Source organism: Rhinopithecus bieti, unplaced genomic scaffold (assembly GCF_001698545.2).
Source record: "Rhinopithecus bieti isolate Rb0 unplaced genomic scaffold, ASM169854v2 scaffold_60909, whole genome shotgun sequence".
Classification (NCBI taxonomy): domain Eukaryota; kingdom Metazoa; phylum Chordata; class Mammalia; order Primates; family Cercopithecidae; genus Rhinopithecus; species Rhinopithecus bieti.
The window spans coordinates 82244-98963 of record NW_016823619.1 but is presented as its reverse complement, the minus strand read 5'-3'; the positions used below and the strand labels follow the sequence as shown (position 1 = coordinate 98963).

Sequence of the window (16720 nt, the reverse complement as noted above, 5' to 3'; positions counted from 1 at the left end):
CCTCTGAAGACATACATGTTTTCTGAGTCCTGGTTTCTAGGAGGCGTCCATCATGACACCATGGTGGCCCAGTTGCCTGTGTCTTGGGACAGCTTTGTGGAGGTGCAGAGACTCTCCTAAGTGGCGGGTTCCCCCGGAGCCTTCAGAAAAACCTGCACTGGTGACTTGAGGGAAACATGGCTGGTGCCTCCGGGGAGCCGCATCCTGCCCATCGTAGTGTCCAGGGAAGTAGGACGTGTCTCTTACCTGCCCCCAGGCTCAGGGGCAGCATGAGGGGGCTTCAGCCCCAGCAACCTCCTCCACCCAGGACCCGGCTTCCCCACCACCCCGTTCCTCCCTGCAGGCCATTGCCGGCCTTATCACTGCTCAGATGTTTGCCTGAGCCACTTGCTGCATAGAAACTTGGTAGCGGTCAGTTCAGAGCAGAGCAGCACCTGGCGAGAGCACCCACTCCCATTCGTAGGCAGAAGCCGGCAGGGAGAGGGCCTTCATCCAAGGGCAGCGTCCCCGGCCATGCGTTGCTTTGCTGTGGGGACGCCCCTCTCCCGCAACAGCGTCTTCTCCTGCACAGGCGAAGAGCTGCTGCCACGTGTCTCCAACCTTCTGGGCCAAGCTTTCAGGGGCTTCCTCTCTGCCAGGGACATTTTTCTTGGATCTTTATCGCAGTTTCCCTCCTTTGAAAAAGTTAAAACCTTCAAGAAGACCTTGTGCTGTGCAGTGACGTGAGACCGCTGATGAGAGCTGCAGATCCCCACTGAGCGGCACCGAGCCCTGGGTCTCCCTTACTGTGCACCGACACTGAGCCACCCGGCACTGAGCCACCCGGCACTGAGCCACCCGGCACTGAGCCACCCCCCGGAGGAGGTGATGTCGGCTTGTCCAGCTTTAAATTCTGCAATTTTGGCCTGGCTCGGTGGTTCACGCCTGTAATCCCAGCACTTTGCGAGGCCAAGGCGGGTGGATCACCTGAGGTCAGGAGTTCAAGACCAATCTGGCCAATGTGGTGAAACCCTGTCTCTACTAAAAATACAAAAATTAGCCGGGTGTGGTGGTGCACGCCTGTAATTCCAGCTACTCAGGAGGCTAAGGCAGCAGAATCGCTTGAACCTGCGAGGCGGAGGTTGCAGTGAGCTGAGATTACATCACTGCACTCCAGCCTGGGCGATAGAGCCAGACCGTCTGAAAAATAAATAAATAAATAAATTCTGTAACTTCTTCAGAAATATCTTTACACTTGACAAGCCATCAAGAGTTTGGCTCTGGCTGAAACAATGGCCTTAACTTTTATTCACTAATACTTCTCTCTTCCTCACTACTGCTTGAGGCTTTCTCTGTAGCCGCCTCCATGCTGAGCACTGACTGTGCAGGAAACCGCTTTAGTCTTCGCAGTAACGATAGGATTACCTCTATTTATAAAGTGAAAACCGTAGGCTTAGAGACCTTAAGACGTTTTCCCAAGGACACGTGACAAGCTTGTGGTTGTTTGCTAGTGTTGACTTGGGGAGAAAAAGAAATAAAATAAAAACGGAAGTTTGTGGTGGAGCAGGGACCCCAGTCCTGGACTGTGGGGACTCTTGGTGGCTTCGCCCTCCGTGCACTCAGGAAAGAACAGAGCTCAGACCTCACTGTGGCTCTCCCATGGGTGGCAAGTCACAGGATGGGCATGGAACTAGCTTGATTTTTTATTTTTATGTGAGTAAATCTCCAGTGTTTCAAATCCTCTTCCCCAGAGGGTCACATTCTCAGACCCTCTGGGTTTCCTGAGCCACAGCTGTTCTCATGCTTTGGTTGGATGTTATTTTTCTGGAGAAATTGTGTGAAGACATAGAAGTTACTTCAGAAACATTTTTCAGTGTGCTTTTCCCCCACGTCAAGCAAACTTCATGTGCACAATTGAGACATACGTGAGAGGTGTACTCGGGTTGGTTACTGGTATCATCTACCTTATTAAAATTATCCCTTGTCAGGCAGATCACCTCAGGTCAGGAGTTTGCGACCAGCCTGGCCAATATGGTGAAACCCCATCTCTACTAAAAATATAAAAATTAGCCAGGCGTGGTGGCAGGCACCTGTTATCCCAGCTAATCAAGAGGGTGAGGCAGGAGAATCACTTGAACCCAGAAGGTGGAGGTTGCAGTGAGCTGAGATCGTGCCTCTCCACTCCAGCCTGGGAGACAGAGTGAGGCTCTGTATCAAAAACAATAAAATAAATAAATAAATAAATAAATAAATAAATAAATATCCTTTGTGGTTTTTTGTTTGTTTATTTTTGAGATTCTGAGAAAACTTGGGTGGATTTTTTTAAACACACTCACTATTTTAAAACGGTCTATAAACTAACAAGTACTTGAAGATGTATGGGAAAGAAGGAACTGGAACTCTCCCTTTTGTTAGAGACCCCTGACCCTCACCAGAGGCCCTTGGTAAAGTCCACCTTCCCCTGTGCATCTCTGCCCAGGTCCCCGCGGTCATCCCCCCTATTCCTGCAGCCACCCTCCCCCTGTCCCCGCGGTCACCCCCCCCGCCGTCCCCGCGGTCATCCTCCCCGTCCCCACAGTCATCCTTCCTGTCCCCATGGTCATTCTCCCTGTCCCCAGCTGCTCTTACAGGGGCTGCAGGTTCATGGAGAGTGGGGGCCGCAGGGCCCCTTGCCACAGCACCTGTATCTCGCTATGAGCCCGAAGCAGAGAGCCCGGGAACATGAATTGCTCATCCCAGAGAGCCAGGTGGGGGGAAATGTTTTCTAGATGGTGTGGTGTCGGCGGGCTTGGCAGAAATCTTTAAAGCCAAGGAAGCCGGCAGCCCGGGGTGAAAGGAGGATGAACACGGGGAGTGTTTCCTGAGCTTTGGCGGTTGCCCTGGGGAGTGCAAGGCCTTTGACGCACACCGCTGGGGGATGCGAGTGGGTGGCTCGGCCTCCCCCGGACGCCACCAAAATGAAACCAAGGCAGCAGCAGCCCACAAGGCTCCCTGGAGCCTTTCTTTTCCCATGAATGCATTTTACCTCTTCTGTTGAGCTCCAGTTCTCTTACAAACTTTTTCTGGGTATCATTTCGTTTTGCAGACTCGGTACAGGTATAGTTTCACCAGGCAAAAGGATGGGATATCCTAACACAGTGGTTAGAACAGTTTCAAAACAACATTGTTGGTCAGACGTCGGGGGCACGCAGGCTGCACCCCGAAGGTGAGCGGCAGCAGCAGGGTCCTGGTGTGTCCTGAGCACCTGAGGCTGTGTGGCTGTGTCCTGGCTGCAGGCAGGTTCCGCACGGCCGGGCAGGTGCTCCGGGTGCCCAACGCGTGTGTGGCTGAGCACTGCCTGGGGAAGGAGGGTCGAAGACTCTGCAGTGATCCCACGGAAGCTGTCTTGGGGTGTACTGTTGAGAGTTTCTTTAAATCCGGGCACTTCTGCTTTGGTGTCTACACAGCAGCATGGGCCTCTTTCGCGCCCCCATGCCTTCCGTCTCCTGTGCGGCTCCGTTTGCCTTCTCTTGCCTGGGCTCTTGGACATTGCTCTGGAGAGAGAAAGAAACGTCAGAATGAGATTTTTTTTTCTGCAAACAGTTCGATTGTGGTACCATTTTCTGTATCTCAGTCCCAGTGCAAAACCCCCCTGGCCTCCCCTGTGGCTTATATTCTAATAGAATGAGAAGCCACCCAACGAAGGCTACTGTGGCTTTATTCCAGAATATTCCATATTGATGATAGAGGAGGATGCAGTGCATGCTTTCTTGAATCTATAGGAGTGTGTGTTTGTGTGGTGTGTGTGCAGTGTGTGTGTGTCTGTGGTGTGTTTGTGTGGTGTGTGTGGGGTGTGTCTGTGATGTGTGTGGTGTGCGTGTGGTGTATGTGTATGTGTCTGTGATGTGTGGTGTGTGTGTGTGGCATGTGTGTCTGTGATGTGGGGTGTGTATGTGGTGTATGTGTCTGGTGTGTGTGATGTGTGTATGTGTGTGTGCATGTGTGTTTGTGATATGTGTTTGTATTCTCAGATTTTGAGAGCAAGGCCTGTATCTCCTCTCCTGCACAAGCCTGAAGCCTTCTCGGGGTGCTGTGCTGGGAGCGTCCTTTGGAGTGCATTGACCATCATGTTGCACTGGCCCGCCCGGGGGTAAACTCTTGCCTGCCTGAACCTTGGATCTTAGTACGAGAAGGGGTTGGTGCCATTTGGGTGCCATGCCCTCGTCCTGCTGGGTGTCCCCAGTGCCACTAACCCCCTGCTGTGCCTCCCTCGTCCCGCAGGAGCTGTGCCGCCAGCGTATGGCCACGCGGCCACCAGACCGACCCGAGGGCCCACACACATCCCGCATCAGCAGTGTCTCGTCCCAGTTCAGCGACGGGCCGATGCCCAGCCCCTCTGCACGCAGCAGCGCCTCATCCTGGTCCGAGGAGCCCGTGCAGTCCAACATGGACATCTCCACTGGCCACATGATCCTGGTAAGCCCCGCCTTTGCACTCCCTGCTGCACCAGCACCAGGGCCCTCCTTCCTCGGCCCCTGCAACACCCAGCGTCTGTGCCCGCTGACCCTCGGGAACGGGGCCATGATGGCTGCACCCTGCCCGCTGCAGAGGCTGACAGGCAGGCAGGGCACTGTCTGCAGGGAGTCTTCTTAATTTAGATAAACAAGAGTATTTACTTCTTGAGATCTTTGCTATGCTTCTGCCTGGAACGTGCAGCCCCCACGCACTCTCCCTGGTACGTAAGAGTGAGCACCCACTATTTAGTTTTCAGTGGAATACACGTCTGTTAGCGCCTACCATGTGCGCTGCCGTTTTGGGTCTCTGACTCGGAGGCAGTGGCTGTCTCCTTGGCACTCAAGACCAGCAAGCATCGTTTGGGTAAATAAATGTCACCCCTATGACAGCGAGGCGGGAGGAGGTGCGGGCCGCTATGACAGCGAGGCGGGAGGAGGTGCGGGCCGCTATGACAGCGAGGCGGGAGGAGGTGCGGGCCGCTATGACAGCGAGGCGGGAGGAGGTGTGGGCTGGGTGCTCAGCTCTTCGCAGGAGCCTTCGTGGTGGCGCCAGCATAGGAGGTCACGGTGATGTGGCTTCAGCGGCCTTTTCCAGGGTCCTCGCTGGAGTGATCACATGTGGAGTGGCCGTGCATTGCCACTCCATACATAACAAATATCCAGGTGTTAGTAGGAGAGCTGTCGATAGCTTAGCACATCCTGCTGGCTGCCTCCTGGGTCTCCGGGCTGCAGGCGTCATCCCGGTGGGTGACCGTGCCTGGCTGTGCTGTTTCCCACACTGGAGACGGAGTCTCTGGGGTAAAAGGGCAGAGCCTGTTTCGCTGCTTGACCGAAGCAGCGGCTGCACTTACTGATCAGGGAAACATTCTTCACCATACTGTTAAGTTCCCAGGTCTCAGGATGGACCCTGTAAGTTGATGTTAAAAGCTTACTTTTCTAAAAACTATTTTTGCCTAATGAGTTAGTAATAGTATAGACGGGTGGATCTGGACCACAAAGAGTCAGAAAACCATGTTTTCACTAAAAAGCCTCATTGCAGAGCTTGGAGATCAAGGCTGGAGGCCTCCCGGCCCAGCTGACACTGCAGGGACAGACAGCTCTGATGGCGGGTGGGAAACACTCAGTTCTAGACCCACTTGGACCAGACGTTTGGGGAAACTGAGGAACGCAGCAGACTTCTCCCTGGATAACTTAAAATGAGGTGAAGCAACAGTCAGGAAGCCTGGCTTTCCCGGTCAGTGAGCTGAGCAGGGCACATCCTTTCCCGTCACTCCCTGGGTTGAGCCCACGAAGCCAGACCACCCGCCGGAAGTGCTCTCCCTGCAGGCTTGGTGGGGACAGAGAGTGAACGCGATATGTTCACACCCTGAACAGACAGCTCGTGGCTCGTGGAGTTCACTCGGCAACCCTGTCATCCACTTTGGCGGAACTTCCTCCCTTGGTGGATTGTGGTTTTGTTACTTTAGATCTGACTTTTCTGAGGCTGTTTTGACATTTGTCCCTTTTAGAAAAGGAGCAGAGACCAGGAGTTCCTATTTGTGATAAGGTTTCGTATTGGGGTCAAACACATCAGCCAAAGACATTCATCTGACAGGTTAGCCAAGAGGAGAGCCGCTTAGCGAGCTCCCATTGTGTTCTCATATTTCCACATTTCAAGGTGTCTTGAGTAACAATTTGATGATATCTCAAGCCCGATTGGTACCTGAAAATACTGTATTTCTCAGAGAATTGCGTTTAGCATTCACATATGTCATGGCAGATCTGAAAGCAAACATGAGGGTTCATTTCTGCTGGAATGCCTGAACCGCAAGGACACTCAGTCTCCACCTGGTGGAAACCCTGCAAAGCCTGACTCCAGGCACCCTGTTGGGGGGTCATCGAGGGCCACAGACCGTGTCATGGGCCTGTTTGTCAACGTGCCTCACCACGGCCCACAGCTGCAGGGCCAAAACGAGAAACACACTCAGGCCAAGTATGAGTCCGGCTGACTTAGACTCTGTGCGTACAGACTGTAAACCCAGGGAAACTGGATCTTCCTCATCAACCAATGAGGAAGATGTTTTGAAAGTGAATGTTACCGGGATATTTCCCTGACTCCACAATGCCAGCAGGTGCTGGTGGGAGTCGGAGTGGGTGTGGGGAGCGGCGGGTATCCTGCGGAGTCGGGGTGGGTGTGGGGAGCGGCGGGCATCCTGCGGAGTCGGGGTGGGTGTGGGGAGCGGCGGGCATTGTGTGGAGTCCAGCAACCAAGTGAGCCAGGCATGGGCCTCGGACTCTGGCGTCTTCTCTCACCCAGCAGTTCTGGTTTTCCTTCCTCTGAGCTAACTTTACAAGTGCGTCCCTCGCCCTCTCAGCTACATGGGGTCTCCTGGTGGGCATGTCCCTGGTACAGGAGCAGAGAGGCACAGACTTGACTTGCACCACAGGTGAGCCCCAGGTAGACCTCTTCCCAGGACTCACATGGGTGGCTCGGAAACTACAGCCAATCTCAGGGGCACTGGCCACCACCCTCCCTGGCACACGCAAGCTGTAGAAAGCACTCGCAGGCTGGTGCCACAGGAACGCACCAGAGTTGCCAACCTTCCGACTCATCACAGCTACAAGACAACCAGTTCTGTGGTGATCCAGAAGCCCAGCCCTCTGTGTGCAAAGGCTCGTTTCCGTCAGACGCCAACACGGTGACCCCACAGCCCCTCACCTGAGGATGGCAGGACGGTCAGATAAGCCATACAGAGTCCCAGCGAATCCGAGGACCGGCTGTTCCTGACGTGCAGCCGCTCCCAGGGCACGTTGGACAAAACGTGGCATCTGAACTCACGACCCAGTGAAGTAAACAGCAACGGTTGATGATGTCCAGAGGCCAGGCTGGGCATGAGGAGCCCCAGCAGGTGGGAGGGACTGGCCGCGCCGTCTGCGGAGCAGGCTCAGCACCAAGAGCGGAGCCTTTCTATGACAAAGGACACATGTGGGAGAGTGGAGGCTGCACACTGCCCCAGAGCCCAGACCCTCAGGCAGGGCTGGCCTGGCTATGGCCCCACAGGAAGGGCCCCCAGGCTCCGAGAGCCCCCTCCTGCCCTGGGACACTCCACCCACTGGCGCTCATGCTGCTGCTTTCTGCACAGAGGCTGGGATTCCACGCTGGAGACCTGGAGTAACAGAACTCTAGAAATGAGCACTCCCTCTAGAGAGGTGAGCACACAAAGCTCTTGTAAAGGAGACGGGCCAGGCTGCGTCCCTCACGCGAGAGAATAAGGCCTCCCTGGGAGACAGGAGGCCACAGGTGCCTGCCCCGATGGTGGGACCCGTGGGGCTGTGGAGCCACTGGATATCACCAGGAAGAGGCTGGTGTCTCAGGACTGCAGGGAGGGACTTAGTTACCTGGTCAAGGTGTCCCAGCAGGTGGAACAAGAGGGAGAGCACACGTCTCAGGGACCCCCAGGGAAGGGGCCGCATGAGAGCCTGATGGGAAGGGGCGGGGCGGGCAGGTCCTCGGGGCAGCCGCTGGGTCCCCCACTCTGCCGTGACACCAAGTGGTCAGGTCTAGACATGGAGCACAGATTCTGGGCTGTGTCAACCAGGCGTCAGAGCTGAGACGCTTTGCTGTGGCAGGTGCCGTGTCCCAGGAGAGACCTCCAGCCTCTGTCTTCTCCCCTGTGAGACAGGCTGGATGGCGGTGCCTTTCCCCTGGGGTTCCCATGAGGATAAAACCGGGTGAGCGTCTGAGATGCCGCCCATCCTGAGACCTTACACGTCTTGTGCCACAGGTGCATTGGGCTGCAGAGGAAGGGGTTGTGCTGAAGGAACAGAGCCCGGCAGGGCCTTTGCTTGCTGGGGTTTGGGTCTCTGGACCTGCATTCTCTATGCCCTGCCCAATCCCTGTCTCTGGGCTTTGATTCTGGTTTTTGTGTTGCTTTGCCTTCATTTTCTTAGAAAGGTCCTTTAAAAAATTCCAGTTTTCTTCTGATAACTAAGGAGAAAGGGCCTTATCTGCAGGGAAAACCCAGCCCAGAACGTCACCTGTTCCTGGAAAATGGGCCTCCCAGGCACAGGGAAGGTGCAGGCCGGAGGAGGGGGCCGTGCCCCTGCCTTGGACTGTCTGGAAGAAGCTGAGTCGAGGCTCACCTGCGGGTGAACGGAGCGCTGGGAGGAGGGAGAGGCAGGAGGGAAAAACCAGTACATTTCTCTGGAAACGGCCGAAAGGCGACACGGAGATGCTCACTCAGAGCAAGGCTCGGGACTCTGAAAAGCAAGGATGTGACGAAGACGACTTCAGAGGACGGTTGTCAAGGTGGCTTCATGTTAATCATCTTCAGGGACGTGGCTTCTCAAGAAATCCTGTCGCATCTTTTGTAAGGTAAAGAATCATCGAGTGTTTTCAAGATGTGTTTCCCTATCCCTTTGCTTTCAGAAGGGCGACATTTCTGCCTGGCTGGCTCTGAGTGAGGAGGTGGAGAAGAGTGTCACCATCCCGATGTGACTAATTACACCTCAGTGGGCTGGGAGCCACCGTGTCCGCCTTTAAAGGCTAGAGAACATTCTTTGGAGAGTGGGAATGTTAAGAAAAAAGATGGCTTCACACTTCCCCATTCCACTTACAGAATATAGAACTTAAATTTGGGAAAGCCGTGCTGAGTCAGTGCTTTTAAAAATCCATCCTCATGAGTGTTGAAGATGAGCATATGGACTGTGAGTTCGCTCGTCCTTGGAAGGTGTGGTGCTGACAGGAGCACCACTGTCCTAAGGCACTGACAGCACAGGAGCTGTGAATAGACCCATTTTACAGATGACGGCATTGAAACCGAGCACAGTGATGGAGACATGAAAAACGAAAAGTTACAGCCTTGCAGGAAGTGACCAAAGATTTCCCGTGATCACAGAAGACAGGGAAGTTCATGGATTTCGCTGAGGAGGAAGGGAGTGTTGCCAGCTTGCAGGGCCGCGCTGCACCTTCTGCAGACTTGCCTGTGGGGTTTCTGAACTCCCAGCGCGGGAAGCGTGATGCGTGTCTGTGCTGGTGATGGACAGATGCCGGCACAAGCTGTGACCTCCTCAGACCCGCACGGCTCACGGCCTCTGACCCTTGGACCTAGTACCTGCCTGCAGTCTTCCCTGGGCCCATCGTGTCTCTGCCTGTGCTCCTTGAGAGATCTCTCTCTCTCATTGTTCGATCCTGTTAGGCTCCAGGCTTCTTTGTTCTTAGCAATAAGTCACTGAACCAAGAGGGCCTCGTGAAACCATGCTGGGTGTTCCTGCCCAAGGCTACGAGTCACTAGCTGCAGCAGAAAGGGGCCAGGGTCCCCTGCACCCCACGCCACCAGTGCAGGGGACTTGGCAGGCACTCCCCTGGTCCCAAGGCCTCCACCTTCAGACCCAGTGCTCTGTATTTCTGGAAGGTTCTGTTCCGTTGTTCCCACATGGTTGACAGGTGCAGATGGCCACTCTCCTAGGATGAAGGGCACTGGGCCACCGAGAATTTCACTCTGGGGCCGTGCAGCTGGGCTGGCCATTCTCACTGTGGCTTGGGTGCTGGTGAGGCCTGATGAGTAAACCAGATCACAGGGCAAACACGCCAGTTTTGTGGGACCTGCATTCACAGGCAGAGCAGGCTGTTGCTGCTGTCTGAACGATGCCGGCTTCATGGCTCACATTTGGAGGAGCCTATTTTTGCAGGGCAGCTGTTTCTCACCGTTGAGGCTGCCTGGCATAGGCAGGACCTGCACATGGAGGGGCACATAGCCCCCTTCCCAGCATGGCGGGTGGGGGTGTGCCCTGCTGTGATGGAGAGCCCCTGCTCAGGTTTGGGAAGCCTTCACGCCACACAGGACCAGGCACGGAGCCCCGTGACCAGAGACTGCATTAAACCAGCAGGGGATGGGGGAGCTGGGGTGAGAGGCAGAGCCAGGAGAGGAGGAGTGTCCAGGTGCCAGAGTAGATGGCTCTAAAGACCCGAGACTTCCCAGCCTCACTCCTGTGGGCCTGGGGAGCTCCTTTGAGAGCCATTTACGTGTCCACCAAGTTCACAGTGAATGGGTCCAACCCACCAAGTTCGGTGCATGCTGGATGGATCTGATCCACCGAGTTCGGTGGACGGTGAATGGGTCCAACCCACTGAGTTCGGTGGACGGTGAATGGGTCCAACCCCCCGAGTTCAGTGCACGCGGGATGGGTCCGACTTCCCAGTGGCTGCCGTGGCCTTTGGGCTCAGTGCAGACCTGAGTATCCGTCCTCACACCCTAACTTGCTTGAGGGGATGTTCTAGAACCTCCCGTGTCCATGCAGCCACCCAAGCTGCAGCTTCCACTTGACACTCCTGGGACTCTCACAGGGCCTGGTACCAGTGGGACCCAGCCTCCCCTGTGCAAGGGCCTCCCCTGGGTGGGAGGACATGGGCTGGGAACCAGGAGACCTGGGTTAGACAGGTGTCTTAGGCTGTTGTCACACTGCTATACAGAAATACTTGAGGCTGGGTAATTCATAAAGAAAAGAGGTTGAATTGGCTCAGGCTTCTGTAGGCTGTACGGAAGCATGGCAGCTTCTGCTTCTGGAGAGGCCTCAGGGAGCTTCCAGTCGTGGCGGAAGGCAAAGGGGAGCCGGGACCTCACATGGCAGGTGCAGGAGCGAGAGAACGGATGGGGAGTGCCACACACTTTTAACAACACCATTTCAGGAGACTTCACTCACTATTGTGAGGACAGCACCAAGGGGATGGTCTAAACCACCCATGAGAAACCACCCTGTGATCCAGCCACCTCCCACCAGGCCCCACCTCCAGCCTGGGGCTGTATTTCAACATGCGATTGGCTGGGACACGGATCCAAATCACATCACAAGGCCATGCAGACGCAGCGCCTACTGTGTGCCTGGCAAACAGTTGGCATTCAGTCAGTGGTCAGCAGGATTCCTGGTTCTGCTGCTTCGGGATTTTGGGGTACAGGCTCCATTCTCTTCCCTGAAAGGAGGGTCTTCATCTGCTAATCTCTAAACTGAGAGCAGATTTCAGCCCTCGAGTCTTGCACCTTTTTCAAAAGCAGCTTTACAGTGACCTAAATTCTAAACTCGTGGTTTTCTTTGTCGTATTGTACCAAGGGGAGGGACTGGGTCCCAGCAAGTGAGTCCCAGGCTGGCATTTGGTCTAGGACGTGCTTCATGAAGACATTACAGCCACTTGGCACCACTGTGGGGAAGGTAACCACGGGAGGGGTGCCCACCCACACCGGGACTCTGGGGCCCAACTCCCTCCCCAGGGCCAGCCGGTGCTGCTGCGGTCATGCAATGCGTAAACAGCAGCTCCTCAGCAACGCCACTCGCAGGAGAGGGCCCTGCGTGAGTGTGTACGGCCCAGCCCCACCTCCTAACAGCCACGTGTTCTCCTGTTATTGGACACACAGAAATCGATTGTCTCCTAGTAAGGGCAATGTAGGCAATTTTCAAATGTTTGCCACTTCAGACTACACGGACCATGTGGAACGTGTTTTTAGAAGCCAGATCCTGAGTCATCGCGGATGCTTATTGTTTATTTTTGAGAGATATTGCCGCGTTCCCTGCCATAATCTTTGCCCAGATGGTGTCCCCTTAGTGACATAGATGTGGTGCCCCTGTCTGAGGTCTCCCAGCCTTGGGTATCAGTGAATCTTTGAGCTTTGCCACTGGTGAGTGGGAAAGGCCGCATCGAAGTGGTTTTCACTTCTATTTCTCTGGCTTGCGTGAGGTTGAGCATACTTTCTGATGTTTGGGAGCCGTTTATTGTTCCTTCCAAGAATGGTTTTGGACACAGTCCTCATGGCTACAAGGCCAGCAGCCTCCAAAGCCTGCCGAGTGCAAGTGTGGCACGTCCATGTAGCACCAGTCACAGGTGCCTTTACTGAAATGGACGTGGCAGTGAAACTGTTCTGCTCCTGTTCATCTCCTCCATGTCCATCATCACAACCACGGTCACCTGTGAGAGAAGCAGTGCTATCAATTAATTAGGGCAAAGTCTAGGAAGACCAGGAAGAAAGATGAAGCCCTCTGAGAGGTCCTGTCCCGTCCAGATGTGCATGACCAGGTGGAAAAGGAGCCGGCTGGGTGGCTCCGGCCCGTGTGGTTCCTGCAGGTAGAAACTGTGCATCAGGATTGTGGCTCAGGGCAGACAGTGGTGCCTTTTTTTTTTTTTTTTTTTTTTTGAGACGGAGTTTCACTCTTGTTGACCAGGCTGGAGTGCAATGGTGCGATCTCAGCTCACTGCAACCTCTGCCTCCCAGGTTCAAGTGATTCTCCTGCCTCAGCCTTCTGAGTAGCTGGGATTACAGGCATGCACCACCACGCCTGGCTAATTTTGTATTTTTAGTAGAGATGGGATTTCTCCATGTTGGTCAGGCTGGTCTCAAACTCCTGACCTCAGGTGATCTGCCCACCTCAGCCTCCCAAAGTGCTGGGATTACAAGCGTCAGCCACCGCGCCCGGCCAGAGTGCTGCTTTAATTGATGAAGCAAGAACAGGGGCTCCTGGGAGGGACGTATGCTGGCTGCATGGAGTCTGTGGACCCCCAGAGACCTGCCCTGGCCTGCTGGGGCTGCTGTGACAGTGTCCCTCAGGCCGGGCAGCTGAAATCACAGCAATGCCTTCCTCACAGCTTCGGAGGCCAGAAGTCTACAATGCAGGCGTGGGCAGGGCTGGTTCCTCCTGAGGCCTCTCTCCGTGGCTAGGGCAGGTGATGTCTTTTTCCTATGTCCTCCCAGAACCTTTTCCCTGTGGGAGCACATCCTTCTCTCTCTTCTCAGGACCTCACTCAGATTGGCCTGGGGCCCACCCCAGTGGCCTCGTTTTAACTCTATTATCTCTGTAAAGGCCCCACCTGCGAATGAGGTTACTTTGCGGGGTAACCTGGAAGGGGTCAGGGACGCAGCACACAGATTCTAGGGGACGGTTCAGCCCGTAGCAGGGACGAATAACTGATCCACACTAGCACTTTCTGGTAGCTTGGAGCACATGAGAGGCCCCTGGTCTTCCATCCACAGCCCTACGGGGGTAGCTCCAGTCTCCCCACACTGGTGAGCTGAGCATGCGGTGAGCACAATGAGGGTGGCCGGTGTCTGGGCCCTGGGCCCTCGTCCCCCACAGCCCGCACTGCCATCCACCTGCTGCACGAGTTGGTGACGGACCTTTGAGGCCTGACGGAGAGGCTGGCGAGCCACTTTAGACACCACCACTTTCTAGAGCTCAACCCACACTTCCTGGCCGGAGCCTGGCCTCCTGCTCCCACCTCCTTTACTGTGGATGCGGGTGTGTCTGCAGGGGGTCCTTGGAAGGGTGCAGAGAGAGGCTGGACGCAGCAGCAGCTGTGCAAGGAACAGGAGCTCTGTCGGGAAGCAGTCACAGCCACTGGTTTCTGGATTTCCCTGGGATGCCCGGGCCATGGGTGTGCCCCATCCAGCAGCAGCTGTGCCTTGGTCAGCAGCCGTCAGGGCTATCCCCTGCAGCCCCCACACCTCCGCCATGGTGCCCCTTGCGATGCTCTGTGGATAGTTGGGTTGTGACACAGGCAGAGAGTGTCCCTTCCATCGTCCACCTTTATTGAGGGTGTGGAACTCTATTTTTTTTGTGGGAGGGGGAGTGATTTGACTTTTTATTTTTTAAAAATCTGATTTGCTACTTAAAATGCTAGAGCCATGCTAGTGCTTTATTTTTCCGTCTCTCCAAGTTATCCGTGTGTTGTCTTTTCTGCCTTGAGTGCTTAATGTTTAAAGGAAAAGTTCTGTTTCTGCCTTGAGCATTTGATGTTTAAAGGAAAAATTCTCTGACCCAAATCTGACCAGTCCCTGCTGCCATACCGGCCCCAGTGAGACGAGTGGCTGGGTCTGTAGGAGGAGTTTACCATCTTTAGTAGGACAGACGGTGTATTGTGTCCCAACAAACCCACCGTAAGTTGAAAATAGCATTCAGTAGTGCATTTTTGACTTAATGATATTTTCAATTCAAAAGAGGTTTATCCCCCCCATGGCCCCATCGTAATCGAGGACTACCTGTATATTTATGACCTGGTTTGATTGGATGTTTGGGCTCCCGAGAAGGTGGTGATGGTCCAGAGAGTCTGCGGGAGAAAGGGGTAACCCACTGTGATGCAGGTTGGCCTTTGGCTGTCAGGACAATTGACTTAGCTAAGCAGCACCCACTGTCCCGGAGCCCTGCTTTTTAGCAGCTTTTTTGCTGTTTCTTGGCTTGGTAGACTTTCTTATAGTGTGTAAATAGAGCACGATGGAAGAAGTGGAATCAAGCATCCAACTCATACTTATTGAATTAAACTGGGTAACCAAACACTAAATTTGGTAAAAGTTAACAGGTCCACAAATTAACAGTTGTGAGAGGAAGCGCTTGAAGCTGGTGTGTAAAGTCAGGTTTGGAAAGTGCTCATTTGTGCAGCGTTTTCTGAGCGCCCAGTGATGGACAGAGACGTCCACAGGCTGCTTGTGAACTCACGGAAACTTCCTGGAGAAACCTGAGGCGAGGAGGTGAGACCAGAGGCCGCCTCCGTCTGGCCCGTCCAGTGACTCCTGCATCTGCAGGTTTATAGACAGCATCGGAGGAACTGAATCACAGCAGTTCAGGGCCTGGGTGGAGTTATCAGATTGTTTGTGTAAATGTGTAAACCTAACACGAGTTTAATAAAATGCAGCTTTTGAAATTCCATTAAGCTGTAGTTCCACAAGCAGTTCAGAAACGAGCTGGTGACGGGTGGGCTCTGCTTACCTCGTGTCCTCAGCACGACTCCTGGGCAGAGGACCGTGGGGATGCTGGGTGTGAAGGAGGCCATCAGTCTGGCTCCTAAGAGGCTTATAGCCAATTTGGGGCAAAAAGGGGTGAAGGGCTGGAGAAACACTAGACATTACCACACGCCAAGCTGCGTTCTTTTACTAGAAGACGTCTCTGTCCTTCACTGGGGGGTTGGAGGTGGTAGGGGGCTTCAGGGGAGACTTGAGGTGGCTGGAGGTCTTGGTGGGTGAGGACAGCCGTATCGGGCAGAGGGGGGAACAGCACAGCTCCATCAGGAAGCAGGGAGTAGTTCACAGGATTGGAGTTCACGGTGGAAGGAGCAGAAGGTTAGCTCAGCCTGGACTTGGATGAGCACCTTGAGCCAGACGTTGGGCAGCCTTGTGCGTCCACATGTGGAGTGGTGCTTGACTCTACATGTGATTGTTGTGGCTTCTTGAACCCGAAAAGTCGACATTATTCACTTATCTGTGTACTTTTGCAGAAGGTGGGAGCACTTACGATGCACGAGCCAGGGACTGAGCGGGTCCTGACTTGTCACTAGTGTTTTCTCTTCTGGAGCAAGAGGGCAGTGATCTCGGAAAGCCAGGAAGATTTGGTGCTGCAGTGAAAAGATGGTGCCATGTCCAGAGTCTGGCTTCCCAGTGTGACATCTGGGCCAGCATTACACCCCATGAACTCTGGCTTCCCCTTCCACAAAATATGGCTGGTTGCACAACTCATGCAACAGTAGTGCCATTAAGAAAAATAATGACACCTGCTATGGGAAAATCTCCTAACATACCGCAGAGTATTGCAGTGATGTTTCTAAAATTATAGATGCTAGAAGTTAAATGTTATAGAAAATAAAATGGTTATAACCATGTTGCCAAAGTAAGTTTTTCTTTACAAAAGCTAATCTCTCAATCACTCACCGTTCGACCTGGGTACATCTCATTCTTTCCCTTCCATATACCCTGCATTTTCTGAGTTGTATTGTATTTTGTTGCAGCATCCTCTCCTGCCTTCTACGAGAATGAATAGGTTTCCTTTATTCCCTCTCTCCCCTTTGGCTAGTTCAGCAGTTATACTTTAATAACTATCCTGATTCTTTTAATAGCCATGCTTGACTTGACAAGATCTGGAATTCACATTTCTGCCCTCCTCGCAAATAAACCCAGGACCTGAGACACAGATCTCGCCTACCTCCCTCTGACACATACAGTATTGCTCAGTATTTCAGTTGTACCTTGTCTTCATATCCTGAAATCAACCGTTTGTTTTACTAGCTTTCATAGTCAGCATTTGTTCAGACTGACTCTCATTTTATGAGGTTTCCCCCTCCCCCCATCACCATTCCTTTTGCTCGTCAATTCTTCATTTTGGGTAAAATTACCTTTTTTTCTGAGAGATGTCCTTCTTTCAGTCTTCTATCGGGAAAGTTTCCTTCTCTTTGTCTGAAAATGTCTTTGATCCTCACACTTGCATAACAGATTAGCCAAAGGTCAAGTTCTATTTCTTTT

At 53.7% G+C, this 16720-nt stretch overlaps 1 protein-coding gene across 1 annotated transcript in view; it reads left to right on the top strand.

Moving 5' to 3' along the window:
* The window catches only part of PTPRN2 (protein tyrosine phosphatase receptor type N2), a 719533-nt gene that overhangs the window by 657968 nt on the left and 44845 nt on the right, over positions 1–16720 (top strand). Inside the window, exon 13 of the mRNA XM_017861671.1 lies at positions 4240–4434. Within this exon, the coding sequence (XP_017717160.1) occupies positions 4240–4434 (195 nt within the window). The remainder of the gene's footprint in view (positions 1–4239; positions 4435–16720) is intronic.